Source organism: Pipistrellus kuhlii, unplaced genomic scaffold (genome assembly GCF_014108245.1).
Source record: "Pipistrellus kuhlii isolate mPipKuh1 unplaced genomic scaffold, mPipKuh1.p scaffold_m20_p_3, whole genome shotgun sequence".
Classification (NCBI taxonomy): domain Eukaryota; kingdom Metazoa; phylum Chordata; class Mammalia; order Chiroptera; family Vespertilionidae; genus Pipistrellus; species Pipistrellus kuhlii.
The window spans coordinates 161670158-161696448 of record NW_023425529.1 but is presented as its reverse complement, the minus strand read 5'-3'; the positions used below and the strand labels follow the sequence as shown (position 1 = coordinate 161696448).

General features: G+C 52.7%; 1 protein-coding gene across 11 annotated transcripts in view; it reads right to left on the bottom strand.

The window, feature by feature from the left end:
• MCF2L (MCF.2 cell line derived transforming sequence like) overlaps positions 1-26291 on the bottom strand; it is a 184655-nt gene that overhangs the window by 20633 nt on the left and 137731 nt on the right. For all 11 annotated transcript variants that reach the window (XR_006742985.1, XM_036457221.2, XM_045588795.1 and 8 more), the window contains 9 exons: positions 19599-19689; positions 11778-11897; positions 9539-9655; positions 8828-8977; positions 7756-7880; positions 5896-6010; positions 1644-1763; positions 1191-1382; positions 517-708 (listed from right to left, as the gene is read on the bottom strand). Coding sequence is in view for 10 of the 11 variants with exons in the window: in XM_036457221.2 (XP_036313114.1) it covers positions 517-708; positions 1191-1382; positions 1644-1763; positions 5896-6010; positions 7756-7880; positions 8828-8977; positions 9539-9655; positions 11778-11897; positions 19599-19689 (1222 nt within the window). In the remaining variant the exon portion in view is untranslated. The remainder of the gene's footprint in view (positions 1-516; positions 709-1190; positions 1383-1643; positions 1764-5895; positions 6011-7755; positions 7881-8827; positions 8978-9538; positions 9656-11777; positions 11898-19598; positions 19690-26291) is intronic.

Sequence of the window (26291 nt, the reverse complement as noted above, 5' to 3'; positions counted from 1 at the left end):
TGGCCTCAACACGACCTCCGGTCAAAATGCTCGCGACGCAGGGCCCATTGCCAAGGCAGCAACCCTGCCCTGGCCCTGCTGGCTGTGGACCCCACTATGGAGTGAGGGACCAGCAGCCCACTCGGGGCATCTGAAGGCTGCCTATGTGAGGGCAGTAGACTTGTGGGTTGCCCCAGGGGTGGGCTGAGTACAGCTGGCAGAGAGAGAAGAGGAGTCCTATTTCAGTGCAATATTGAGAGGAGCATGCAGGAAGCAGGGCCCAGGGAAACGGCTACTTCATCAAGAACATGTCCTTTGGAAGGGGAGATGCCACAGGAGGAAGGATCACCACCTTTTGAGGGAGATAATTTCTGCAGAAGGAAAGTTCAGCTAGGTGGCTCCTCCCCACCCCAACTCAATATCTCTCTCAAATGCCTACAGTCTCTACTAATTCATTAAACGAGTCTTTTGAACATAGAGTAACGCCCCACCATTCAGGACAGGGGAGCTGCAGGAGAAAAGCCTGAACCGGCATACCATCAGGTCTTGGGTGAGGATGGGTTCGTAGTCCTGGTAAATTTTATTGAGCTCCTGGATCTTATTTTCTGCACCGGTCTCCAAGAACTTCTCAATTTCCTGGAGGGCTGCCTCCGCACCATCCTGGGATTGGCACTTGTCCACAGGCTGCGAGGCCAGCAAGTAGATCCCCTCATCGCACCATTTCATGGACTGGACACGGGAAGCGTGGCAGAGGGAGAGAGTGGCATTGTTAGCAGCTGTGTCTGGGCTCTCCGTTCGCGGTCCACTGACCGCTATGTTTTGGGGAATGTTTGCAGACTATACCATCCCAGCTCCTGCTGCTATAGTCCAAAGGACTCCCTGTAGGGATTGCAGCACTCTAAAAAGTTGAGCAAATCACCTGAGACCAGACTCATTTACACGCACACACCCAGAGAGAGAGGGAGGCAAAGTGCAGTGAGTTAGCTAGATGGTAAGTTTCTGGGCCTTTTAAAGAAATCATTAGTTGTTTTGCAAGTGAATTCTAGAAAACAGACAACTGTGTCAGGATACGACCCCCTAGAAAGGCAACTGGACACAGGAGGGCATGGGCCAGCTTCTAATCAAGACTGTGGTGCATCCTACGTGGAGGGAGCTGCCCACGTGGGGCCGAGAGCAGGTTCGCCGTCAGGGGTGTGGGGTTGGGGTCCTACCGCCTCCAGGAGGCCGTGCAGCTCCAGGGACTTGTGGAGGAGACCCTTCCTCTGTGCGACCTCGGCAGCAAGCTGGTCGCAGAGGTGCTGGAGCTCGTGGCACTTGGGGCGGATGGAGTCCACGGCGTAGTGCTTGTTGTCGATGAGCTGCTCCCCGTCCAGGGACAGGGCCCGGGCCCGCTCCACAGCCGCCTGCAGAGAACCGTCCCAGAAACACAGCTCAGCTTATGTCCAGTATAAGCAGCAGGGCGCTCTTTCCTCCCAGGGATCTGAGCGGGTAGGGGTGAGGGTGGGGTGGGGGTAGAATGTGGGGTTGGGGGTTGGGGGTGGGTGGGCCAGGCGGCTGCCCTCCACCGGCCGGCACCACCATTTCCTGTGCCTTTCTCAGAGGCTCTGGTGACACCGTGAGAAGCGCGTCTTCAGCCTGTTCCTGACCCACGTCCCAGTGCTTACGCTGGACTTCTCCTCGAAGCTGGCAAGGTCCTTCAGGAGGTGCTCCACGTGTGCCAGGCTGTTGCCCACGTCCGTGAAGGTCGCTATTTTCTGAGCCGACACGTCTAAGGCGGCCTTGACCTGAAACAGAGAAGGGGCGAGAGACCCAGGCCCAAGTCAGAACAACCACGACTGAAGGGAAAGGACATGAAGATGTGACCGAAACCGGGGATGAAGGGAGGAGGGAAAACCAAGATCTCCGCCAAGGAAAAGAGAACTAGAGGGGACCTTCCTCAATTTCATAAAAAGCATCTACAAAAATTCTACAGGCAGTTGAAACTGGTTTGGCTCAGTGGATAGAGCGTCGGCCTGCGGACTGAAAGGTCCCAGGTTCGATTCCGGTCAAGGGCATGTACTTTGGTTGCGGGCATATCCCCAGTAGGGGGTGTGCAAGAGGTAGCTGATCGATGTTTCTCTCTCATTGATGTTTCTAACTCACTATCCCTCTCCCTTCCTCTCTGTGAAAAATCAATAAAATATATTTTTTAAAAATTTCTACATTATACCCATGATGCTGGTGAAAGCAATGCTTTCCCCCTAAGATTGGGAATAAGACAAAGAGGTCCATTCTCACAGCTGTTTGAAGTGCCAGTGCAATAAAGCAAGAAAAATTAAAAATATAAACAAACAAACAAAAGGCATACAGATGGGAAAGGAAGAGCTCCAGCTTCCTTGTTTGCACGTGACCTGATCACCTATGTAAAAATCCCAGCAAGGACAAAACAATGCCTAAAGTGAGTGTGTTCAGCAAAGTTTCAGAAGACAAGATAAACATACACAAATCAATTGTATTTCTCTATATATTAATGAATACACAGACTCGACAACTAAAAATACAATACATTTGTAATGGCTTTAAAAAATAAACGATGTAACTATAAATCAAACAAAACATGTACTGCCAGGCATGCTGAAAGGTACACAACACTGATTAAAAAAAAAAAAAATCTAAGAAAATCTAAAAAAATAGTGAGACATATTATGTCCTTGAGTAAAACAATCAACATGTTTAAGATGTTGATTCTCCCTCAAATGGAAGTTTAACACAATTCCTATCAAAACCCTAGGACATTTTTTATAGATAAAGACAAGATTATTTTAAATTTACAAGGAAAAGCAAAGGAACTAAAATAGCTAAACACTTTTGAAAAAGAAGAATAAAATGGGCAGATTCACCCACCTAGATTTCTAATTTTATTACAATAGTACAGTAATCAAAACTATGTACTGACAGAGGGGCAGAATATAGACCCAGAAATAGACCCAAGCAAATATGCCCAACTAATTTTGACAAAAGTGGAAAGACAATCCAATGGAGAAAAGACAACTTTTTCAACAATGTTATGGGAGCAACTGGACAGCCAGAGATTTAAAAATGAACTTTGACCTAATTCTCATACCTCATACAAAAAGTAACTTGAAAAGGATCATGGACCTACATGTAAGATTATAATCTTTTAGGAAAAATAGTTTAGAGGAATATATTTGGGATCTAGGATTTAGGGTTGACACCAAAAGTACAGTCCTTCACAGGAAAAATTGATAAATTGGACTTCATCAAAATAAAAAACTTTGCTCTGTGAAAAATCCTGCTAAGAGGATACAAAAATAAGTGATGAGCTGGAAGAAAATAATTTCATACTGCATGTCTGACAAAGGACTAGTATCTAAAGTAGGGACAGATTGCTCAAAACGCAACAGTAAACACAAAATGGGAAACAGAAATAGAGACTTTTCACTGAAGAGGATATACTGATGACATTAGCACATGGGAAGATGGTCAAGGTAATCAGCCATTAGGCAACTGCAAACCAGAACCACACTGAGATATCACTACACAGCTATCAAAATAGGTACAGACAATTAAAAATAATATCACCAAAATTCTGGTGAGGATGTGGAGAAACTGAGGTAGGCTCTCAGACAACCAAAATGGAACAGCCACCTGGGAACAATTTGGCATTTTCTTAAAAAACTAAACATGCAACCATCATATGACCCAGCAATTGCACTCCTCAGCATTTATCTCAGAGATGTGCCAACTTATGGTGACACAAAGATCTGCACATGATCGTACAGCAAAAAGGAACAATGTTCTGTTATTACACAGAACAGCTGGCTACATCTCCAGAGAATCATGCTGTGTGAAAAGAGCCAGTCCCAAAAGGTTATGTGTTGTATAATCCATCCCATTTATAGAACATTTTTCATGACAACAATGGGCATGGAGATGAGTATTTGCCAGGGGTTCAGGAGGGGGTAGAAGTGGGAGAGGGGTGGGCGTGTCTATAAAAGGGTAACATGGGCATCGTTGTGAATGATCTGTGTATAGTCTGTGTCAGGATCAGTATCCTGGCTGTGATCCTGTGCTTTAGTTTGGGAAGATGCCACCAGTTAGTGAAATTGGGTGAAAGGTACATGGCATCTCCTTGATTTTATTTCTGAAAACAGCACTTGAAGCTACAATTATCCTATCTAATAAAGAGGGAATATGCTAATTGATCATCACACCCTCACAAAGATGGTGGTGCCCACAGCCAATAAGGCGGGAATATGCTAATTGACTGTCACACCCTCAAAGATGGCAGTGCCCACAGCCACAAGATGGCGGCACCCAGTCCCTTCAATCCCACTGAGGTGGCAGGTGCATGGCATGGCCAGGCGCATCCTCAGGCCAGTCTGGCCACTTCACACAGCTGCCTCCAGAGTCCTCAGTCCTCTCAGACCCCCTACCACCCAGAACTGGCCTGAGGCACAGGCAAACCTCAGATGGCAGCTGCCAAGCTGACACCCAAGGCATTAACAAACCTTGGGTGGTGGCTGCCCAGCCGCCCAGGGCCTCTCCAGGCTCCGGTAACCAGGGTCAGCTGAGGCTTGCACTGCCAGCAGTGGCAACAGCAGAGGTGTGATGGGGGAGTCCCCTTTCCCTGATTGCCGGATCACCTCCCGCCCCTGAGGGCTCCCATACTGTGAGAGGGGGCAGGCTGGGCTGAGAGACACCCCCTTAGAACCATAAACTAGAACCACATTGAGATATCATTACACAGCTATCAAAATAGGTTCAGATAAGTAGAAATAACACCACTCCACATGCTGGTGAGGATGTGGAGAAACTGAGGGAGGCTCTCAGACAACCAAAATGGAACAGCCACCTGGGAACACTTTGGCATTTTCTTAAAAAAAAACTATCTCAACCTTGTAAAAAATCAAAATTCATGCACTGGACCTCTCGTCTTCAAATAAAACGTTTGGTTGTCTGAGAGCCTCCCTCGGTCCCCACAGAAACAAGGAAGGAATGACCTTCTCTAGGGGTGCTGTTCACCCTGGCCGGCGTGACTTCTCCGGTCTGAGGCAGTGACACTGCCTCACCTTGCTGTCCTGAGTTCGAGCACTGTCCACCTGCACAGTGCTCAGGGAAGACTGCTGGACTAGGTCCCGCCTCTTCCAGAACGTGATGCTCATGATCCTTTGGGGAGGACTAAAACGGGAGGATGGTCCCCATAGAACTGTCACCAGTCCTCCCCATCTGCATGTAGACATGGCCTCACAGCAGCTTGGTCACCGGACTTGATGTGGCTACCTATTTCCTGTGTATTTACGATCCCTCCTAGGCCAGAGGTTTCCTGAGGACAGGAAAGATGCTGCCCTGGGCCTACACTGCTGCTGATGGCTGCACAGTTTTATATTTCTTCATTGCTACAGGACCAGACCACAGGGAAGTGTATATGTATTCTGCACAAATAAATGATTAACAGGCTTCCAACGAGTTGGCCATCGCTAACAATCGAACACAGTGATGGCGCATCCCTTCTATGATATCCCTGTCACGCTGAATCCACGGTGTATGCCCAAGGCCCCTGCCAGGCACACAGTGGGTACATGTTGGAGAAAAGAACATACAAATGACCATAAAGGGAGAATGAAATTTGCTTGGCTAATGAACACATAATTCGGAAGTATTATGCCAATGAGCATATTTGCACAACCTTTGCATGTAATGATTTACTCATCCATCCCATATCTCAAGGTTTACTCCAACTGGATCTTGTGGCTCCATGTGGATAACAGAGACTATTCTCTATTCTGCATCGAACCACAGTCCCCTGGGTACTCAGCTCTGAGCATCCAGGTGGTCCAGGCCACTTCCTGGCTTCCTGCAGCCAGAACATCAGGGGCCCACTCACCGGTCCTCTCCAGGCTCCGGGCCACTCACCTCTCGGAAATCCTGCTCAAAATGCCGGAGCTGCAGACACTGCTCGAGTTTTTGCTGATGCTTCGCCCAAAACTCATCAAAGGCCGCCTCGGTTTCATTCAGCTGGGCCAGGAGCCTAGAAAGAGGAAGGCACGTGTGCTGTGTTGGGAGTAACCATGGGGGAAGGGAGAATTGCCCCCTGCAATGTGAAGCAGGGGTGGGGGTGGGGCTCAGCCTCAAGCGGCCTTCTTAACACCCTCGCCTCCTCTTAGCCTGGGCACTGAAGCGCAGGCTTGGAAGGTAGGGGCTTCTTTAGGGCCCACTGACTTGAGAGGGAGGGCAGCTGGCTGAGCTGAGTTTGTGTTGATTTTTTACAAGGTCGAGATGGTAAAGGTTTGGGGTCATTCTTTATTACTTTGATTCAGGGGTTAAGAAAACAGAAAGCTGCCGAAACCGGTTTAGCTCAGTGGATCCCATAGGGGTGTCGAACTCAATCAGAGAAGGGGCCAAAATCTAAAATCCAGCCTAAATCGAGGGCTGAATGGTTTACTGAACAGTCATAAACTGTCATTGTGATGGAAACGCAGCGGAGTGCAGTGATGACAGCGCGGTGCGGGCCACATTGCAAGGCCTGGCGGGACGGATTTGGCCCGCGGGCCTTGTGTTTGACACATGTGGATCATAGAGTATCGACCTGTGGACTGAAAGGTCCCAGGTTCGATTCTGGTCAAGGGCATGTACCTTGGTTATGGGCACATCCCCAGTAGGGGGTGTGCAGGAGGCAGCTGATTGATGTTTCTCACTCTCTATCCCTCTCTCTTTCTCTCTGTAAAAAATCAATAAAATATATTAAAAAGAAAGAAAGAAAGAAAGAAAGAAAGAAAGAAAGAAAGAAAGAAAGAAACAGTAAGCTGCCACAATGCAGGTGTGAGTGAAGAACTGCTGCCAGCATGCACTGTCGTCACTCCCAAAGCTGAGAGCCCCTGTGCTCCAGACTCTGCTGGGCAAATGCGAGCTAATTTGCTCCCATACCCACCCCGTCAGGCATGCTTAGGCTGGCCCCATTGCATAGATGAGGAAACTGAGTCTGGGGGGATTAGCAGGGTGCTCCAGCCTCCTCTGTTGGTGATCCTGAGTCCCAGGGCCCGCTCTGCGTCCCGGGCACCGAACACCTGCTCGGTGTATGCACTTCGGCGACGAGGAGGGAACTCGGGTTAAGAGCTGGAGACATCGGCCAGGTCCAGGCCTGGGTTTGTCCAGCTGCTCTGCACCTGTCCCCAACCTGTCCCCCAAACAAGGAGATGGGGCCTCGTTGCTGGCCTGGCTTTCGGAGCGAAGAGCACAGAACGGGAGGAGGGAATGGTGTGCGAACAGGGCAGAGCAGCTACTATTGTAGCAGTGAGCCGTGCGGACTCTCTACCCCGTGTTTTGTCATGCAGCTGGAAACCAAGGGGGGCAAGGAGAAATCACCCCTTTTCCCATGGAGGAGGAGATGCTTCTAAAGCGGGGGCTGGAGCTGAGAGGTCTGAGGCTACTTCCCTTCCTGGGAACAAACAGAGCCTCAGGTGCGAAACACGACAGGAAAGCAACTGAGCGCAGATCGCCAAGCCTGATGGCTCCTGTCACCATGGCTGTCCCTTACATGGCCCTCCACGCGTATGAAAGAGGGCAACTGCGCTCAGACATCTCCTCCCCAGAAAAGCTGCTGTCTTTGGGGTTCGGAAGAAAGGCATTTCAGTGGGAAGGACTCTGAGGTGCCCTTGCTCCCCCTTGGGACAAGGCAGCGCGGGTGGGGCCCCTGTTCCTGTCTGTCTGTCTGTCCCTCTGGCCTCAGCCCGCAGAGGCCGTGCGCCCGAAAGACCCTGCAGCCCGAGGCCTCACCTCTGCACGGTGGTCTGGTTGTCCAGCTGGTCCTGGTTCAGGCTCTGCTCCGGGCTCTTGGCCAGAGGCTCCCGGATGCTGTCCAGGATGCTCTGCCCCTCATCCAGCGCCAGCCTCATGTCCTCCTGCGGGAAGAGCACGGCACCTCGCACCCCAGGCCCACCCACTCCCTGGGACTCTGACCGGGTGGGAGAGAGCGGTGGGCTTTGCGGGGCATCGTCCCCACGGAGGAGTGGGCACGGTGGGCACGGCACCGGCCACAGCGAGAAGTCTTCCCACCCTCTGCGCTGACTGCCCGCTTGCTCGAGGGGGAAGCAGGCAGGTGTCGGGGAGACTCCTCCTGCTGCAACCAGGGCAGAGCTAGGGTTACGGGTCACACAGGGGCAGCAGGATAAAGTAGGGGAGTAACAGGACACCAGACCTCTAGGTGCCTGCTTCTGCAGCCATCCCCGCTGCCAGGAGAGAGAGGGAGTGAGGGCTTCTCTTGGCGTGGGTGGGGACATCCCTGAGGGCAGCACCAGCGGGTCATGGTCACCGCTGACGCACAGCCTGCGAGGTGCAGGTCGGGGCAGGCAGGGGTGTGACAGACTCAGGGAGCCCCTCTCCCTCAGAGCATTTATCCAGGAACTATCTGCAAGTATGTGAGTACGGTGGCTACTTTATGGAGTTCAGCCTCTCCGGGTCAGCCCACCGCTTCTCCGCCTGCCGGCTAGGGGGCCCCAAGGCCAGGATTCCTGCCTTGGTTTACTAAAAAGCAACAGAAACACCTCGATGGAGGGCCCAGGAGGCGCTGGGTCAGAGCGAGGCCACCTCCCATGCCTTGCCTCAGTCAGAGCTCCCTGGCCAGCCACCAGGTGTCTGCCCTGACAGCACCGGTGTCCGCTGCTTTCCAAAAGGAGCACATTTCAGTCCTCCTCACAGTGGCTACCCAGCTCATGAGCATCAAAAGGCATCTCAGAAAACCCTTAGGTTCTGTCTTACCTCATCCCGACATCGGCTTTCTACTCCACTATCTCACACGCGGACAGAGAGCCCCTGTCTCCCTGCTTCCCCCCACAGAAACCACACAAACCTTCGCCTTGTCTTTCTTCTCCGTGTGTGCACAGAGCACCGAGCTCGTCGACTGGACGTCGTTGGGCAGCTCCGTTTCAGCCAGCTCGGTCCCGAAGGACTGCAGCATCTGGGCCGTCTGCTTAACCATGAGGGCGAAACTTTCGATGGCCTTGGGAAGAGGGAGAACAGCATCACAAAGCGTTGCACACAGCGCACCCGCCTGCTGCCTGCAGAGCGCCCCCCGAGGACCGGCCGGGACATCTTCAGAGGGGACGGGGCCCCCCAGCAAGCCTGGTCTGCGTAGAGCAAACACCTTCCCGCCGGTTTCTCAGCCTCGCAGCCTCTTCAGACACATACCAGACACTCTTTACAGAGGCTTTCCTCGGCGAGAGTCATTCTAGGCTCGGGGTCTCTCTCCTTGTCGAGAGAGACGTGAGTGCCGCCGCCGCGATCGACAACAATCTGGGGTTTTTCTCTTTTCTTTTCAGTCTCTGAGCCCAGAGAAAGCCACTCCCGAACTTATTAGTCATGTTATTTCTTTGGATGACTAAGGTCCACTGAGACCATCTCCTCATTCTTGGGGAGAAAACTTGGGTTTTTCACATGAACGTGTCTTTGGAAAAGGCAGCCTCGACATGCAAAAGCAATTCTAAGCGTTTCACCGGGGATTATTGCGAGCCACAGCCCCGAAGCCCGCATCCACCGGAGAGGGAGTGCTGGGGAGACTCACCGTGCGGTGACACAACCACCTGGTGTGGCAGTAATCCAGGGTCCCGCCCAGGTCCTCGGTCAACTGGGACTTGTCGATGTAACCGTGTAATTCTGGTACTGAGCTCAGCATTATGACCTAGGGGAGAGAGGAAACCGCCTCCAGACACAGAACGCCCAGCAGACAGAGTCAGGGAATGTTTCCTTGCAGGTGGCCGTGTTGACCGAAGTCACTGGCTTTGGGCCTGGGTTTCAACCCCAGCTCTACCCCTCACTGACTGATTCACTTGAGGCTAGTCGCTCATTTCCCCTGTGTCTCAGCTTCCTCATCCATGAAATGGGTACAGGAGGACTCATCCCATCAGAGGACAGCCACGGGAGGGTGCAAAACCCTTGAGCTAGCTGGGCTTGGGATGGACATTAGGCACATTGAAAGTGTTGAAGCCCCTCCGGGCAGTTGAGCTCAGCGTGGTAACTGAATGGTAACCAGACAGTGCTTGGACTCTAAAGAAAATATTTTTGTCTTCATTTCTGCTGAAATACTGTGAGGTCATTGCAGGTCCAGACACAGTTCGGCGCCCTATACCTGCATGAGTGCCTTAATGGGGGAGTGAGAGGGAGAAGCACACAGTTGTGGTGAGCAAGCAAGCTCTTCCTCATGGGACACTTGTTTTATTGATTTAATGTGTTTTTTCTTGTCCTTTCTGAGGTCATTCTGCCCACAAGTTCTGGATGAAAATATAGCCTTTGCTTTGTAAACTGTCACACAGATACTACAAAATAGGTCTGGAGCAGTTTAGCCCAAATGTTATTTGAAGCCACCTCATGTATTATTAAATTAGTATTAGTTTAGAGCAGGGGTTCTCCCCCGGGCGATTCTGTCCTTCAGGGGACACTTGACAACGTCTGGAGACGTTTCTGATTGTCACAACGTTGGGGGTAGGGAGAGTGGTGCTGGCCTTTGGTGGGTGGAGGGTACCGGTAATACGATCATGCACAGGTCAGCCCCACCACAGAGAACAATCCTGCCCAAACCTCAAACCTCACCAGTGCCAATGTTGAGGTCTTTGGATTTAAGCATGATCTTTTTTTTTTTTTTTTTTTTTTTTTTTTTTTAAATTTTAATCTTCACCCAAGGATATTCCCATTGATTTTTAGACAGAGTGGAAGGGAGGTGGGGAGACAGAGAGAAAAACATTGATATGAGAGAAACTCATCAATTGATTGCCTCCCTCATGCGACGAGCGTGCAACTGAGGTATATGCCCTTGACTAGAATCGAACCTGGGACCCTTCAGTCTACAGGTGGACACTCTATCCACTGAGCCAAACTGGCTAGGGCGCATGATCTTAATTTTATAAAGTAGGCTAAAATGTCCACTTAAAATAGAAAGCAGTTCTCAGCAGAGATGACTCAATTTTCTCTCTGTCCCTCTAATAAAACTATATGCAGCCAAATAACCCCGATTCATGACCAGCATGACCAAAGTCTAGTTGCTCGGGCAATCTAGGAATTTAAGCCACCTTCCTTTATGATTTCTATCTCTCAATTAACATCCTGAATATGCTTCATATTTATCTAACCACACAGAGAAAGCACAGGGACTCACTGTTTTTTGTTTAAACATTTTCTATTCGGCACTGAGTTTAGCTCACAGCACCGAAACAGTGACATGGACACATTTTCAATAATAGCATTTAACAATAGCATGCAGATGATGCTTTCTGTAATTATAAAGAATGGTCTGAAATGAGTCAGTGAATGGGAGATGTCAGCGATAATTTTTGTGAAACCCGTTTTTGGCAACTTACTAATTTGGTTGCTGTGAGCTGGAGTGAGGAGATGAGGTAGGGATTGGCCTGCAGGGCCAAGGCCTAGCGCCCTCACCCTCTGCAGGCATAAGGGATGCTTGCACCCACTTCCCCGGGCCCCCTCTTATCCCCTGGGCTCCCTTGTTCTTCAGCTTGACTTGCTATAAGAATGTTCTAGACTCATGGCTCTGACGAAATGCCTGTCCTTTGACCCATCCAAGGCCATGCTTTGCACAGTCACCCCAGAGTGGCAGAGTGGCAGGTGGAAATGAAGGATCATACTGCTCCTGGTTGCATAAGAGGAAGTACAATTTCCAACTGAGTCGTTTGGGGCTTTATTTATGCTCACAGCACTGAGGTTAGCGCCTTGAGAATTTCGATTACCACACATGGGCCAAGAATGCAATTACGTTTAGTTCTGCCTACGGAGCTAAAGCCGGGCGTGCTTACCGGAACCTTCATCTTAAAGTCATCTCTGTTGAATTTGAAAGCGAGGTCAGAGAGAGTCCTTTGGAAAAATCCTGTTGGTCGCAGAACAAGGACGAGCTGGAGGTTTGCCGGGAAGGATGCCTGCAGGGGAACAGAGGGGCCATGGCGTCAGTGGTGGACAGCTGTAGCTGACGTAGGGTTCCCACACACCTGCAGCTAACCGCACAGGCTGGATGGGGAAGACCTGGCCCAGGTGTTTTCAACACGTCAACGTAGTACTGAGATAACAAAGGTTATAGACACTGGACTGCATCAGAGGCATCCCCACCTCTTAAGAGAAAAGGGGAAAAGTCACACTGCTTTCTGTTACTTACACACACACACACACACACACTGCTTTCTGTTACTTCTAAACACACACACACACACACCCTGAAGAAAAGATAAAAATAAGCGTGCACACACACACTTAGATACAATTATGTGGATGTGTCCTGCCACCCACTTCCTGGCAATGTCCAAAGCTTGTCACCCTTGTTACAGACCGAATTGTGTCCTCTGAAGTCCAGATGTTGAAGACCAAGCCCCAATGCCCCAGAATGTGATCCTATTTGGACATGGGGTCTTTACAGAGGCAGCTAAGCTAAAACAAGATATCGGCATGGGCCTCCGACCCAAGGACGCTTGAAAATGGGAAATTTGGACACAAGACCCACCGGGAGAAAGAACACCATGTGAAGATGAAGGCAGAGATGGGTGATGGGTCTATGAGCCGGGGGTCACCAAAGAAGCTGGGGGAGGGCGTAGAATACTTTCTCCCTCATGGCCACAGAGGAAACCAGCCCTGCCTTGATCTTGAACTTCCGGCCTCCAGATTGTGAGGTAATAAAGTTCTGTTGTTGAAACCATCCAGTCTGGGAACTTTGTTTTGACAGCCCCAGGGAATTATACTTGTCAAAAAGAAATGAAGCCATATAGACACACACACAGACACACACACAGACACAACCTAAAGGAAATGTAAAAATAAGCGTGTGCACACACACTCTCAGATACAATTATGTGGATGTGTTCAGTTACCAGTTTTGCTTACAAAGTACTCAACTTTGGGGGAAGTTACTGTGCCTCAGTTTCCCCATCCTTGAAGCAGAGTGCCTCCCTCACTGCACTCTTGAGGGGTAAGTGACCACACACACACACACACACACACACACACACACACGCAGAGTTCAGCCCAGGGCTCACATGAAGCGCTCCAAAAATGTGGCGCTGACAGATATATAGTAAAAGGCTATTCTAGATGCCAGATTGCTTCCAGATGCTGGAGTCCAGGGAGACCCCGTTACTAAAACAAGAAATTCTGAAGCAAGTGAGTTCGGTGTCTGGATAACCAGGCTTCAGGCACCTAAAATAGAATACACGAACAGAATGACATGGCCCCAAGGCCTGAAACAGATATCTTGGCTAAAAGGTCATTCCTGGCCCACCATGCTCATCTAAGAAGACCTTAAGTCAGGGACCTGTGGGTGGCTCATCGGCACACCAGAACCCATGACACCTATGGATATTCCCGAGTTATGCCATCCAGGATTAAACTGTCACCCACTTCCTGGCGATGTCCACGCTGTGCCTGCCACCCAGCCACTCCTTGAGCTTCCACCTGAAGGTCCTCAGTGCCCGCCGGGCACCTCCATTGCCATCTGGGAACCTTGAGGGCAGAGCTAAGACTCCAGTGATCGCGGCTCTGGGTTGGGTGTGAAGCAGATACCCTTCCTGCCTGCAGCCCTGAGACACCCCCCCCCCCCAAGTTCCCCAACGTGTCTGCGTACCCGTCATGGCCCCGGGGGACGGGGACCATGTGTCCTTGGTCGCTAGCACCCTAGCAGGTGCTCGCTTTGTGTTTGCAGCCCTGTGGGTCAAGAGGGGAGCTGTCACGAGGTGCCAACTGCCCAGGTGATGGAGATGGCGGGCACAGCCACCCACGTTCACAGCGGGACCCGCAGCTCAGGAGGGGCCTATGAATAAGCACCCCAGCGAGCAGTGATCTTTCTCCATTTGCCGCCCTTCTGACTCCCGCCGATGTTCCCTAAGTTCGACTCCTTGGAGCGGAAAAAGACATTCACAGAGAACAGCGTGGAGAGCCGGCAGCCCAAGGGCAGATTCTGGGCCATTTACCAACAGGAGGACCCTGGGAACATGTCACCATCGTTGGTGAAATTGGCCACCACTCTTTCAGGAAGACGACCTTACGGAAGTCTCATTTAGAGGTGACGGCGAGTCATGCTTTTCTAAATTTCAATGTTGTTTGTGCCACCCTCACTCACACCTCCGGGACTAGTTTGAATGCACAGGACAATACTGTGCCCTTGACCTTCGGCGATTTCCTGTAGATGACCTCAGCTCAGGAGGCGAGGAAAGCCGGTGGCAGTGGGAGCCGCTCGCTCCACCCTGGGAGGAGACACTGATCTTGCTGAGCCTGTGGCTGGAGGTGACTGTCTACGTCAGTGGTTCTCAACATTTCTAATGCCGTGACCCTTTAATACAGTTGCTCATGTTGAATCGTAATGTAAATATCTGTGTTTCCCGATGGTCTTAGGCGACCCTGCTAGCGGTTCTCCACCTGTGGGTCGTGACCCACAGAATGAGAACCGCTGCTATAGAGCCTAAGACCATCGGGAAACACAGATATTTACATTACGATTCATTAACAGTAGCAAAATTACAGTTATGAAGTAGCAACAAAAATAATTTTATGATTGGGAGTCACCACAACATGAGGAACTGTATTAAAGGGTCAAGGCATTAGAAAGATTGAGAACCACTGGTCTACGTGAAAACTAGTTCATTCTCCCCCTTTTCTCTGCTCCAGTGTTCCCATTTCTTTAAGTTGCTGAATCTTCACATTGAAGAGAGTAGTTGTAAGATCCTAGCCAAGTGAGGAGGCTTAATGACACACACACAAACAATATTTTGAATATAAACAACGGTAAATTAAATTTCCTCTGGGTTGGAGCCAACCATGTGTAGGAAAAGCCATCTGAGAGAAACTAAAACTTTATTTTAAAAATAAAGGTAACTGCGTGGAGGATTTGGAATGAAGGCTATAACATAACATCTTTTTGCAACTTACTCATGAACCAAGCAGTCATCAAATGATGGTACTAGGTTTCTGTGTCATAGGAAAGCAATATTGTTTACTTTCAGGAGCTGACCTTGATTGACATAGGAACACAGAGAAAGTGATGACTCTACATGTGCAATCTGGGGATCGATGAAGAGGAGTCAACTGGCTTCTGAATGAATATTCTTAGAGTCTTACTAAACGAAGAGGCAATGCAACTAGAGCCAAGAGATGAAGTTCCGCGGAACCCTGGTGCTTTGGGGAACACTATTTGAAATCCTCCCCAAGTTCAAGTTACCGCCTTAACTTGAGCCCAAAGCCAGTTCTCCAGCCTGACGCTAGATGTTTCATTTCAAGCGGAGCTGCTGAAGCCTGACCAATGACATCTGTCTCATAGTAGCCAAACAACAAACACAAGTTTGTGTAATAAATATGAACTTGGAAGCTCGGACCGCAGTGTTAGGAGATGAAAAACGCAGAGTCTGAATCAGAGAAGCTGCCTGTGAGCAGAAACCTCCGGCCACCGGGGCTGTTGCTGGGGAGATCTAGATGCAAGCCTGCCGGTGGGGGCATCTAAGACCGGCCCCCAGTGAGTATGGTTGAGAGGGTCATAAACATCGTTAAGGAAAAGACATTTTAATGAAAAAATGAGTAGGAAGGGGATAATCACTGAATGAAGGACAGTCATTCCAACCAATACCGTAAACATGGGGACACCTGGGCTGCCTGCTCTCCTTCTGGGACCAGCAGTACCTCTGCCCATGCCCTCCCCTTCTCCGGACATCACCACCTGTGCTTAGACCTCTGGGAACTGGCACGCAGTAGGCATTTAGTAACATTGTTTAATATAATATTATTTTGCCATATACACTGAATTTGCCATATACACTGTATTTACTGAATGACCTAAAAATCCTGGGTCCCTCAGACACTGTGCACACGCGGATGCCATCAGCTTTACAGGCAAAACCCCGAGTTCTCCCCACGCAGAGTAAAACGACCTTGACTGCAAATTCCTTCAGTGGCATGCTCTGTTGGCTAATGAATCTGCCGACCACTGCGTAAGGCATTACCCTTACCCAGAAGTTTTGACTTCAGGTTAAAGACATTAGTACATTATTAAATTTTTTTTTTAATTTAAAAAGTGTTTTTCCCTAAGGCAGTGGTTGGCAACCGCGGTTCGAGAGCTGCATGTGGCTTGAGAGCCGCAGTTTGCCGACCACTGCTCTAGGACATAGATTTAGCTTGAATCAGGCTAGCTCTAAACTTAAATATGTATTCTCTATTACATCCCTCCCCCATGCTAACACACACACACACACACACACACACACACACGCACGCACGCGCACACACATACACACACACACACACACACACACACACTCTCTCTCTCTCTTCGCACACATACGTAGTAGGAGTGGGTTAAACTTGAAGTGGAATCCTAGAAGATATACACTGGTATTTTATCAAAGAGGCATCTATCCCAGGACAGTCCGAACTTTGAACCAACTGTTAGACAAAGAGCAGTGTTTGAATTCTCAGCTTCGAGTCTTGTTTCTGCCTGTGTCCACCGGTAGAGACCATGATCTGTGCCAGGTCAGAACACTCACGGTCCCCAATGCCCCCGAGAGCCGATGAAGGCTGTGCTTTGGATGGAGGCACAGCAAGTCTGATTTTAGGAACACTAGACATTGGCTCCTCCGACGCCCCAATCTTCTCTTCCAAGCCAAGCTGCAGGCATCCAAAAAAGGAAAACCCACACCCCAAACTAAGGAAAGCTCTGCTCGGAGACAGTACGCATGGTGACAAAAAATAGCCCTGAACACCGTGGTGTTATGTAAGGACTGAGCCTCAACCAGGGTCCAGACACACTTGGAGAGGAGTAGAGCCGCTGCCGCTGGCGACTGGCTTTTGTGGCGCCTGCAGCTGGCCGGGTGCCCCGGTGGAAGGATGCACGCTGGAGCCGGCCACGTGCCGATTCCTCCCGTGGACGTTGGCCTGGCGGGTGCTGAGTGGTTGTTTTCCCAGAGTCCCCTTGGATAAGAGCACAGGCTGGCTGCAGGTGACAGCGTGAGTGCTAGCTAGGGCCTGCCCAGCTGCCCTGCCTGGGGACAGCCAGCCGTGCAATTCTGTCTCTCCCCTCCTGGTCCACCACAGAGCAGTGGCGGAGATCAGACCAACACTGTGGCTCAGTGGTGGACACTTATTCGAGGGTGTTTTCAGGGCCTGGCTCGTAGTGTCCTGCCCACCCCTATGGCCTGTGCTTTCTCAGGCACCCCCTATATATTTTTCTGGCGTCTCTGGGCATAACTCTGACCACAATGTCTGTCAGCTGTCTGCACCCGGCTTGGGTATATATTTCTTGCTCGTTCCCCCCTCATATCCTCAACACCTTCATGTTCCAGGCACAGTGCAGGGTTTTCACAAATGTGTTCAATACATTAATAGAATTTTTGGCATTAATAATCAGTAATTTTGTATAACAAGAAGCATCAGAGTGCAGAGAATCTCTGACAAATCTGCTAGAAAAATGCTGACTTCTGGGATTTCCAAACCAGTATTGGGGAACTCTGTGACTTACAGGGGGAAAAAAAGATAGGAAAGAAAAGCTAATAAATATATCTTTATTTTGTAAGAATCAGTGCAACCCTAAAAACTCAAACACCAACTTCTTAGCTGTGATTTCCACAAAACAAAGTTTTCAAGATGAGTCAGCTTGCTTCAGCGATTAATCTGATTATAAACTTCACGATGAATAAAACTTGGTTTGAGCTTGGCTGTGACAGCTCGCACAGCTGGCCCAGACCACACTGCTGAATTGTAGGGTGATCTCCCTTCCCCCCAACTTATCTGTTTTGTTTTAAAAGCAACCCTGCATTTGGGAAGCTTCCTGCTTCTAACCAGGAACAACTGATTAACTAGAGAGATATTTATGGCGAACCTGCCTCACATGGGGCCTGGGCTGGGTGCCCAGCCAGTCAAGGACGGACAGGGCTTGCCCTTGGCCTTAAGGAAGCTGCGATATGCAAACATAGAATGACCTCGAACTTCCATCAAGTAGAGAAAAGGCAGGAGACTCCTAGGGCAGTGCTGCTCTGCTGGGAGCTGGGCAAGGGGGTGTGGAAGGATGCAAAGCCACCTGGAGCTCGGGGTGAGGGCGTTCCAGGGAGATGTCCGTGTATTTTTGGGGGTGCTGTAGGATTTTAATAGTTTATGTATTCCATGAGATGAAAAGGGTTGAAAATCGCTGATGTAACACATTGACTTCTTTTGAAACACTCTGAAGGGTTTTGGTCAGTTTCAGATAAACAAGGTCATAGATAGTGTGTGCCAGGTGGGGCCTGGGCAGGAGACAACTGAGGCGGTGCAGGGAGATGCTTTATGTGAAAGTTAGGCAACCAGATTCTTTCCAAAAATGGGGACTTTTTTAAAACGCCACGGGACGCGGGACAAATTATTAAAAATCGGGACTGTCCTGCCAAAAGCGGGATGTCTGGTCACCTAATCCGAAAGACAAAGGTGGGATCCACCAGCAAAAGACAGGCTTGCCCCAAAACATGTAAACGGTAGGAGCCAGAGCAGACACCGAGCCTTTCACGATCGCTGAGATGAAATAATGAGGCAGAATGTAAAGAAGGAGTCCATTCTTCCCCTCCACTCAGAACCCCAGCACAGCAGCCTCTCTGAGGCCAAGAACCAAAGATGGCTGAACACAAGGCCCAGAATAAGAGGGTAGGAGAAGGTCACTCCTTTCGGGGGTTAGGTTTTTAAGAAACACTTGGGAGCCGCGGAGCCATCACTGCCGAGGGAGACCCGGCCAAGTGGCTCCGGGTCACCCTGCTTGCCAGCAATTGCTTTTCGGTCCTCTGGGGGCAGGAGGAGAGCGTGGGTGGAACCCAGCGTGGTGAGAAGTGCTCCACGGGCGGGTGGAGATCGTGAGCCGGGGGTGGGAGCTACTGGCAAAAATAAGATATAGGGCTCCCTGCTGACTTAACGCTTCCCTCCTAAGCAATCACTGCAAGCAAAACACAGCCACAGTCTCAGACCAGCTGCTCTGCCCCGGAGGATGGCCTGCAGTCTGCAAAAACAGCTCCACAGACGTGAAGATAAATTCCTTGGCAACAGGGGGTTACCACATGCAGGATGGGCTCCCGAGAAAGACACAGGCATCTGAGCCAGTCGTAAAACCGTGGACTAACAGTGCATTTGGAAAGGAGAGGGGCGCCTAGAAGAACCCATTCAATACAGTTTAAAACTTCTAGCCTGAAGATGGATTCTCTGTAGCACACTCAGTGCCCTGTTACCCAGGACTTTGGATTAAAAGAATGAATGCACAATAAAGTCCCAGGCAACTCTCACACTCAATGGTCAGAAATAAGCCAGCTGGAATTGCTTTCTAATGAAAACAGGCCCCTAAAGAGTTAACCCATTTGAGAAGACACACAGGCACGCGTTTGCATGTACACACACACACACACACACACACACACACACACACGCCTTAGCAACTGGAGGAAGCTAAGGGGGTGGGGCTCCGGGCCTCAGGCCACCCGGGTGGTGCCCTGAGCTGGCTGTACGCCGTGGTGCTGCACCACGGAGTGACAGCCAGAACCCGCACTGCCACTCAGGCAGGCGGGTCACTAGAAGAGAAACGCTGCTGCCCCCAAGCCCTGGAGAAGAGCAGGAGGGACCTCACAGAGCCGGGCGCGGACACTTACTGCTATTCGCAGGACTGACGCCTTCACGGAGGTCCATTTGTCCTGCCTCCGGTCTATGACCAGGATGAATCCGATGCCAGCATCTTGCAAGCTGAAACGAGGGGGGGGGAAATATCTGCGATTAATGTGCGCAGCCGGAAGACGGGGCTTTCGCGTAACCTTTAAGAAAACCTTATGCTAAGAGGCTTCCTCCTATGATCCTTGTGCCACATCTGCACTGTAAGGTAAAACGCATGCCAAGGAGGTGTCGGAGCGGACTGCAGCATTTTCATGAACCTCATCCAGGCAATTTCCAGGACCTGCTCTTCTCTAAAGACGCACCAATATTTTCTGTGTTTTGTTTACTTCCCAACCGAACAACAACCATCTCACAAGGCAGAGATCCAGGCAGCACCCATCCTTTCCTGCAGCTCATTCAGTTTTCGTTCCACAGGGGGCGCCGGGTCATTTTCTTTGCTGGGTTGACCAGCTGGCTGAATCCTCCAGGACACATTGTTTTAAGATCCACATGTTACACAAGTCCTACCATCTGAGATCCTCGTGCTCGCCCACGCTAGAAAACTGCTCCTGCTGGCATTGCTGCAGCTGTGGGAGAGAAGCCCCCAGGCATCGGAAGGCTCACGAGCATCCGATGGACACGGGAGAGGAGGCAGGGCTCCTTGCAACAGCAGCATCTGTGGCAGAGATGGCCCCGAGCTGCGGTGGAGTGATACCCTCCGTCCTGACTTAGCTCAGCACCGGAGCCTGAGTCACAGCGTGGAAATCAGGAGGCCCTCCTCCTCCGCCGGTGCATCCCACACCCGAGCCAATTGTGCAACGCCAGCAGCTGCCACTGCCAGCCAATCCACGCGGGAGCGAGAGGAGGGCAGGCGAGGCACCGAGGGGAATCGCTAACTTCCAAGTCTCCGAACCTAAGGGAGCCACTTGTGGGTTGGCATGCAAGTCAGAATGACATGCAACGAACAGAAATTCTGCGGTCCGAGAAAGCCTGCTGTAAACGCCATGGAAAAAAGCCAGAGCTGTCTTATCCCAAGTCCTCCCTGACCCTCAGATGGAAAGACAGCGACAGTGACCCAGAAGGCACACCAGGGTGGGTGTGGGCTGTGGGTTCTGTGCTCTTATCCACCCTGGAGGATGAGGGGCTCCGGGTATAGGGTCAACACCAGCAGAGGCCTCGGTGAGTGTGCAAGGCCTCACACGCTTTCATTCAGGACAGCCTGCTCGGCGTTGCTATTAGAGCTCACAGGTGCACACGGAGAAGGCAGGGATTGTGTTGCACAGCTGTACACACAACGCCTGAGCTGCCTTCGTTCTTACAGAAGCAAAGTTTTCTGGTTTTGTTTTGTTTTGTGTATCACTCAAGTCTGTGCCAGGAACCTGGACTCACAGCGATCTTGCTCCCCACTGCACCCCAAAAGCAAGGGCTCAACGCCGGTGGCCGGCCGACTTGCCTGGCTCAGGCTGGGCTGCTAAGCTAGGAAGCTGAGACGGAACAGAAACCCCAGTCCCTGTGCCCAGATCCTCCTTCTGGGTGGAGGGATCTTTTTGTTCTTCCGGGCTGCAACTGGCCAGCCACCGCACTGCAAGCTTGTCAGGACAGTCTTTCTCTAATCCTCCCAACAGCCCCCTGAGGCCGCTGAGAGAGGAGACACAGACACCGAGGGGTTAAGTTGCCCCAAATCACACAGCCAGTGAGCACAGACGGAGAGAACCCCATGTTCTGGCTGGGAGTCAGGGCTCTCAGCTGCCTGCATGCTGCCTCCCAGGCCAAGCACACTCCTCCCTCCCCTCCCACCCTTGGGCTTCCCCCTAATGCCAGGCCAGGCGGGGCCTCCTCTCCAGGGGTCCCTGCATCACTCCCAGTTGCCGGGGGACATGCGGAGGGGGTCTGACCTCAGAAGCAGATGGCGAAGATGCCCACACACCAGAACCCAGCTCAGGGCCAAGAAAACTCTCTCCCACGCCCCCCTCGTCTCGCCTCTTACCCTATTTTGGGAGCAGTGACTCAGGGGTGCCTAGACTTAACACACATAAGGCAGCTTATGTAAGATGGAGAGACCCTCCAAGTCTCCCAGGCGCCCCCCACGTGGCTGCAGCCGCCGAGCACGGCCGTGTGAGATGCCCACGCCCAGGAGCCCAGGCTCAGCAGCCTGCACGGTTCCATCCTTCCACCCACCAGCCCGCTAAGGAGGGTCTGGACCTGCCCACATGCGTGAGGGGCCTGGAGCCCAGAAAGCCCTGCGATGCCCCCTCTCTGCTCCCAAATATGTGATCTCATACACCCAGGAGATGGGGTGCCTCATGCTTGCAGAAGCTGCCTCCGAGGGGGACCCCGGTGTGCCGGGCCAGGGGCTGACGGCTGAAGGCGGCGGCAGGGGAGCAAACGGGGGGCAAGCGTTCAGCGTCTGGCAGCCACACCGAGTGTCTCAGCACACACATGATGGCCTCCAACCTGGAAGCACTTGGATCAGAGGGCCGCCCTGGCCAGCTGCCCCGCAGCTGAGGGAGGCCGATGAGCTCACTTCTGACCTAAATAATCAAAAGAGGCACGAAGCTGGAGTACACCGTTTCTGGGGTTCACCCATTCCCTGGTGTCTTCTCTAATGCCCCAGGGCTCACGGGCATGGGTGCCCATGCGCCTGCTAACTCTGCCCGGGTGACCCTCGGAGGCCACAGACTGGGCACACAGGCCCGTCAGCTGTGGGTCCCACCTCCCCTCGCTGGGCAGGAGCAGGGAACTGCATGAGAACAGCCCGGATGCGAGGCCTGGGCCGCTCCCTGCCGGGGAGTGAGGTCTGTGGTCAGCCGGCATCACATCTGTCTAGCTCTTGGCTGAGCTGCATCTCGGTCCCCAGGCCGGCTGGGAGCGAGCGTGTGGGACTTGCTCCCTCCCCCTCCTCTGGTTTAAACCCAATTTATCACGGAGCAGGGATGGGCGGGGACACAAAGAGAAACCGGGGTGACAGAGCAGGAAAGGCATTCGCAGAGAGAAGGGCCGCGGTGAGGAGAGCGGAGGGGCGGAGGGGGCGTGGTGACACAGGCCTGCTTCTCCAGCCACAACGTGCACCCACGCCTCCTGGAGAGTCTGTCAAAGCGCCCGTTCAGACTCAGGAGGCCAACGTGGGGCCCCCCTTCGTGCATATCAAACATGCCCCCCCGTGTTGCTGATGCTGCCGGTCCAAAGACCTCACCAGGATCGGCGAGGCCCAGGACAAGCCCTAAGGACTTCTGAGTGGGGAGATGCAGTGTCTGAGTTTCTGCCCAGGGACAGCCCGAGGGGAGGCTGGGACACTGGGGGGGCTGCTACACCCCTGGGCCTTGGGCAGGGCCAGGAAAGAAGGGTAGGACGGAGGGAGCAACCGCCAACACGACGAGGAGGTATTCAGGGGGAGTGAAGTGGGGGCCGCCCCAAGGATGCAACAGAGAGGGCAATGCAGAGGTTTGGGGGCATCGTGCCCTGCTGGAGGGCAGGGAGTGAGCCGTCAGGGGTTCCATGAAAGCGGGGAGGTGCTGCCATGGGTGACAGGCCAGTGATGTTTCTGGAGGAGAGGCCATTGGGAAGAAGTCCCGAGGGACCGGCAGGCCACTGCCCTCTCCAGGCCGAGGTAACTGGGGTGAGGGAGGGGATACACCTTCTCCAGAACAGCAGGCCGGGCATTCATCTTCTCGCGAGCACATGGCTGATACCAGCTGGGTCTGGACTGTGAACCATCCCCCGAGAGGGCGCAATAGGTGCCCTGTGTGTCTTTCCCTTTGCAGGAGGCAGGGCTTTCAGGAGACGAAGCCAGGAGGGCCGTCACCTGGGAGCAGCCTGTCTGCCAAGCCTGGCCATATGCACAGCTTCCAGCATCCTGTGTCCTAGTTATAGAAATAAACCAATGCACCAGCCAAGCGCAGACATAGGTAGAAGCCTGAGGGGGAAGTTGGGCTGCAGAATTGTAAGATGTGTTCGGACCAACGGCGCCCTCCTGTGGTTGGAAGTGCGTTCCGCAGGTGCCCCAGGCAGGGAATGTGGGGGGGGCAGGCCTACTTGAACCAGCTAGAATGTGGTGACCATGACTTCTGGGGAGCCCATCACGCTCCCCAGCCCCGGACACCGTAGCGGTCCGGCATGTGTGTACGGGAGGCCCACCTGCCCAGGCGTCCCAAGCCGTCTGAACGGCTCAGAGCCGAAGGATCGACCTCTCCACGCCCTCATCTAGTGCTCAAATGTGCTCTTCTGGTCTCCTGTAAACCAGGCTGACAGCTCAGCCTTTTTCTTTAATCCTTTTTGCAGTTTATTTATTTATTTTTTTTATTGATTTCAGAGAGGAAGGAAGAGATAGAAACATCAATGATAAGAGACAATCATTGACTGGCTGCCTCCTGCACACCCCACACTGGGAATCGAGCCCGAAACCTGGGCAAATGCTCTTGGCTAGAATCGAACCCGGGACCCTTTAATCCCCAGGCTGATGCTCTTTCCACTGAGCCGAACCAACCAGGGCCTGACAGCACGGTCTTGAGACAATGCTTTGGGACAAATCCCTTAATGCTGGACATTCATCTCCTCGCGAGCACGTGGCTGACACCTGCTGGGTGTGGACGTTTAACCATCACTCGAGAGGGCACCATAGGCTGAGGGCCTCACAAAATAGTCACTCGCTGTGCCCTGTGTGCTTCTCAAGTCTCTCTGTGAGAGGTCCCCACCCCACTCCATCCTCAGCCCTATCCTCATTCCCACCCCCACCCCATCCTCATCCCCATCCCCATCCTCCCATCTCCATCCCCCCATCTCCATCCCCATCCTCCCCATCTCCATCTCTATCCCCATCCCCATCCTCATCCCCATCCCCATCCCCACCCCCACCCCATTCTCATCCCCATCCCCATCCCCATCCCATCCCATCCTCATCCCCATCCCATCCTCATCCCCACCCCATCCCCATCTCCATCCCCATCCCATCCCATCCTCATCCCCACCCCATCCCATCCTCATCCCCACCCCATCCTCATCCCCATCCCCATCCCCATCCCATCCCATCCTCATCCCCACCCCATCCCATCCTCATCTTCACCCCATCCTCATCCCCATCCTCATCCCCATCCCCATCCCATTAGCCTCACCCCAGCCTCCCATCCCTACCCCTCTGGCCTTACCCCCATCCCCCTCACCCCACCCCCCCTCACCCCTCGCCCACCCCCGTTGCTGAGGCTGGAGGCTGCGTAGAGAGCAGCACACCCAGTTGTTTTGAGTTAGCTGAGGCGGGCTTGGAGAGCTTCACAGCCACGGCACTCCCGGGTGGAGCAGAGGCTGCTCAGGAAGAGAGGCCGTAGTAACCCCGTTACAGAGACCAGGGCTCCCCTTTCTCTTAGCATTAGGAATTCATGATCCCAGGTCTGGAGAGACCTTAGATATGATTATCCACCCCCCAGAGAGGGCCTGGCCCTGGGCTCTGTAGCAGGTTTGGTGTACGCTGGACAAGACCCTCATCACACCACGCTGCCTCTGCCTTCCCGAGTGTCTGGAAGAGCGGGTGGTGCCATCAGATCTCTGGTCGCCAAGATCACCCCCAGGGCTGCTCTGAGCGCTGCATCCGCTGACCCTGACCACAACCCCCACGGGGGCCACACCCTCTCTGTCTCCCGCGGTACCTGCCCAGGCACACACTCATGTGCCCGAGTGAACGAACGAACGCGGGACAGAGAGGGAGCCTCAGCCCTCCTCCCCAGAGAGGACCAGAGCCCCAGGGCGCCTCTGCTTCGTCTCTGCCCACCCCCGAGAAGGAGCATGCTACCAGGGAACGGCTCCCTTTCCAGATCCCCCACCCCGCTCCTCAACGGTGCTGTCCCTGGGCCCCCGGTCCGGTGCCGAGCGCCCCGGAGTCTGGGCCTCCTCTGCAGACGTCAGCCTGAGTGCATCCCCTCGGCCCCACAGCCCAAGCAGCACCCAAAGTCCTCCTGCCAGCCGGCCGGCGTTCCCATCAGCAGCAAAGCAAGCCCCTTCATCGTGTTTCGCTGTCTTTTAAAGGAGTTATTATTATTATTATTATTATTGCCACGGAGAGACTGAGTGTACAGACCAACAACGGCCAGGCCAGCCTGTAAAGATATAACTCTGGCCGACGCCCTGCAGCAAGCGGCCCAGAGCACCAGCCCTCGGTCCCAGCGCCCAGCCCAGGCAGCCAGGCTGACTCCAGAAGTCACCCTGGCAGGAAGTTGGCTGCTATCTGCAGCAATAATCCCAGAAACCAAACAACCACCAGGGGGCACCTGGCCCTCAGGGTCTGGGCGCTTCAGTGACTGCGATTCCCCACCTCAGCCCCTGCTTCCAGCTCAGGATCAACCAGAGAAAGCCCAATGCACTCTCCCAACCGCCCTGCACAGGGGGTCTGCTGGGGTGTGTGTGTGTGTGTGTGTGGAAGCTGCTCCCTAGGGCGGGACCCCAGCACTGAGCCAGGTCCCTGTCCTGGAACAATATTCCCTGGGATGTAAACACCAACAGGTCATAGCAAGCCAGGCTGGCGTCAACACAGGCTGGTGCTGTGGGGAGGGAGACAGCGGCGTCAGGTTTAAAGGGGCAGAGCCAGGCCGAGGGCATTACTGAGTGCATCCACGGCTCCAGCCGGTCCTCGTTCCCACCCACGCCCCGCTCAGGGCGCACAGCTCGAAGCCGGAGGACGGAGGAGCGGCCCTTCCCCGTGTGAAAGGACC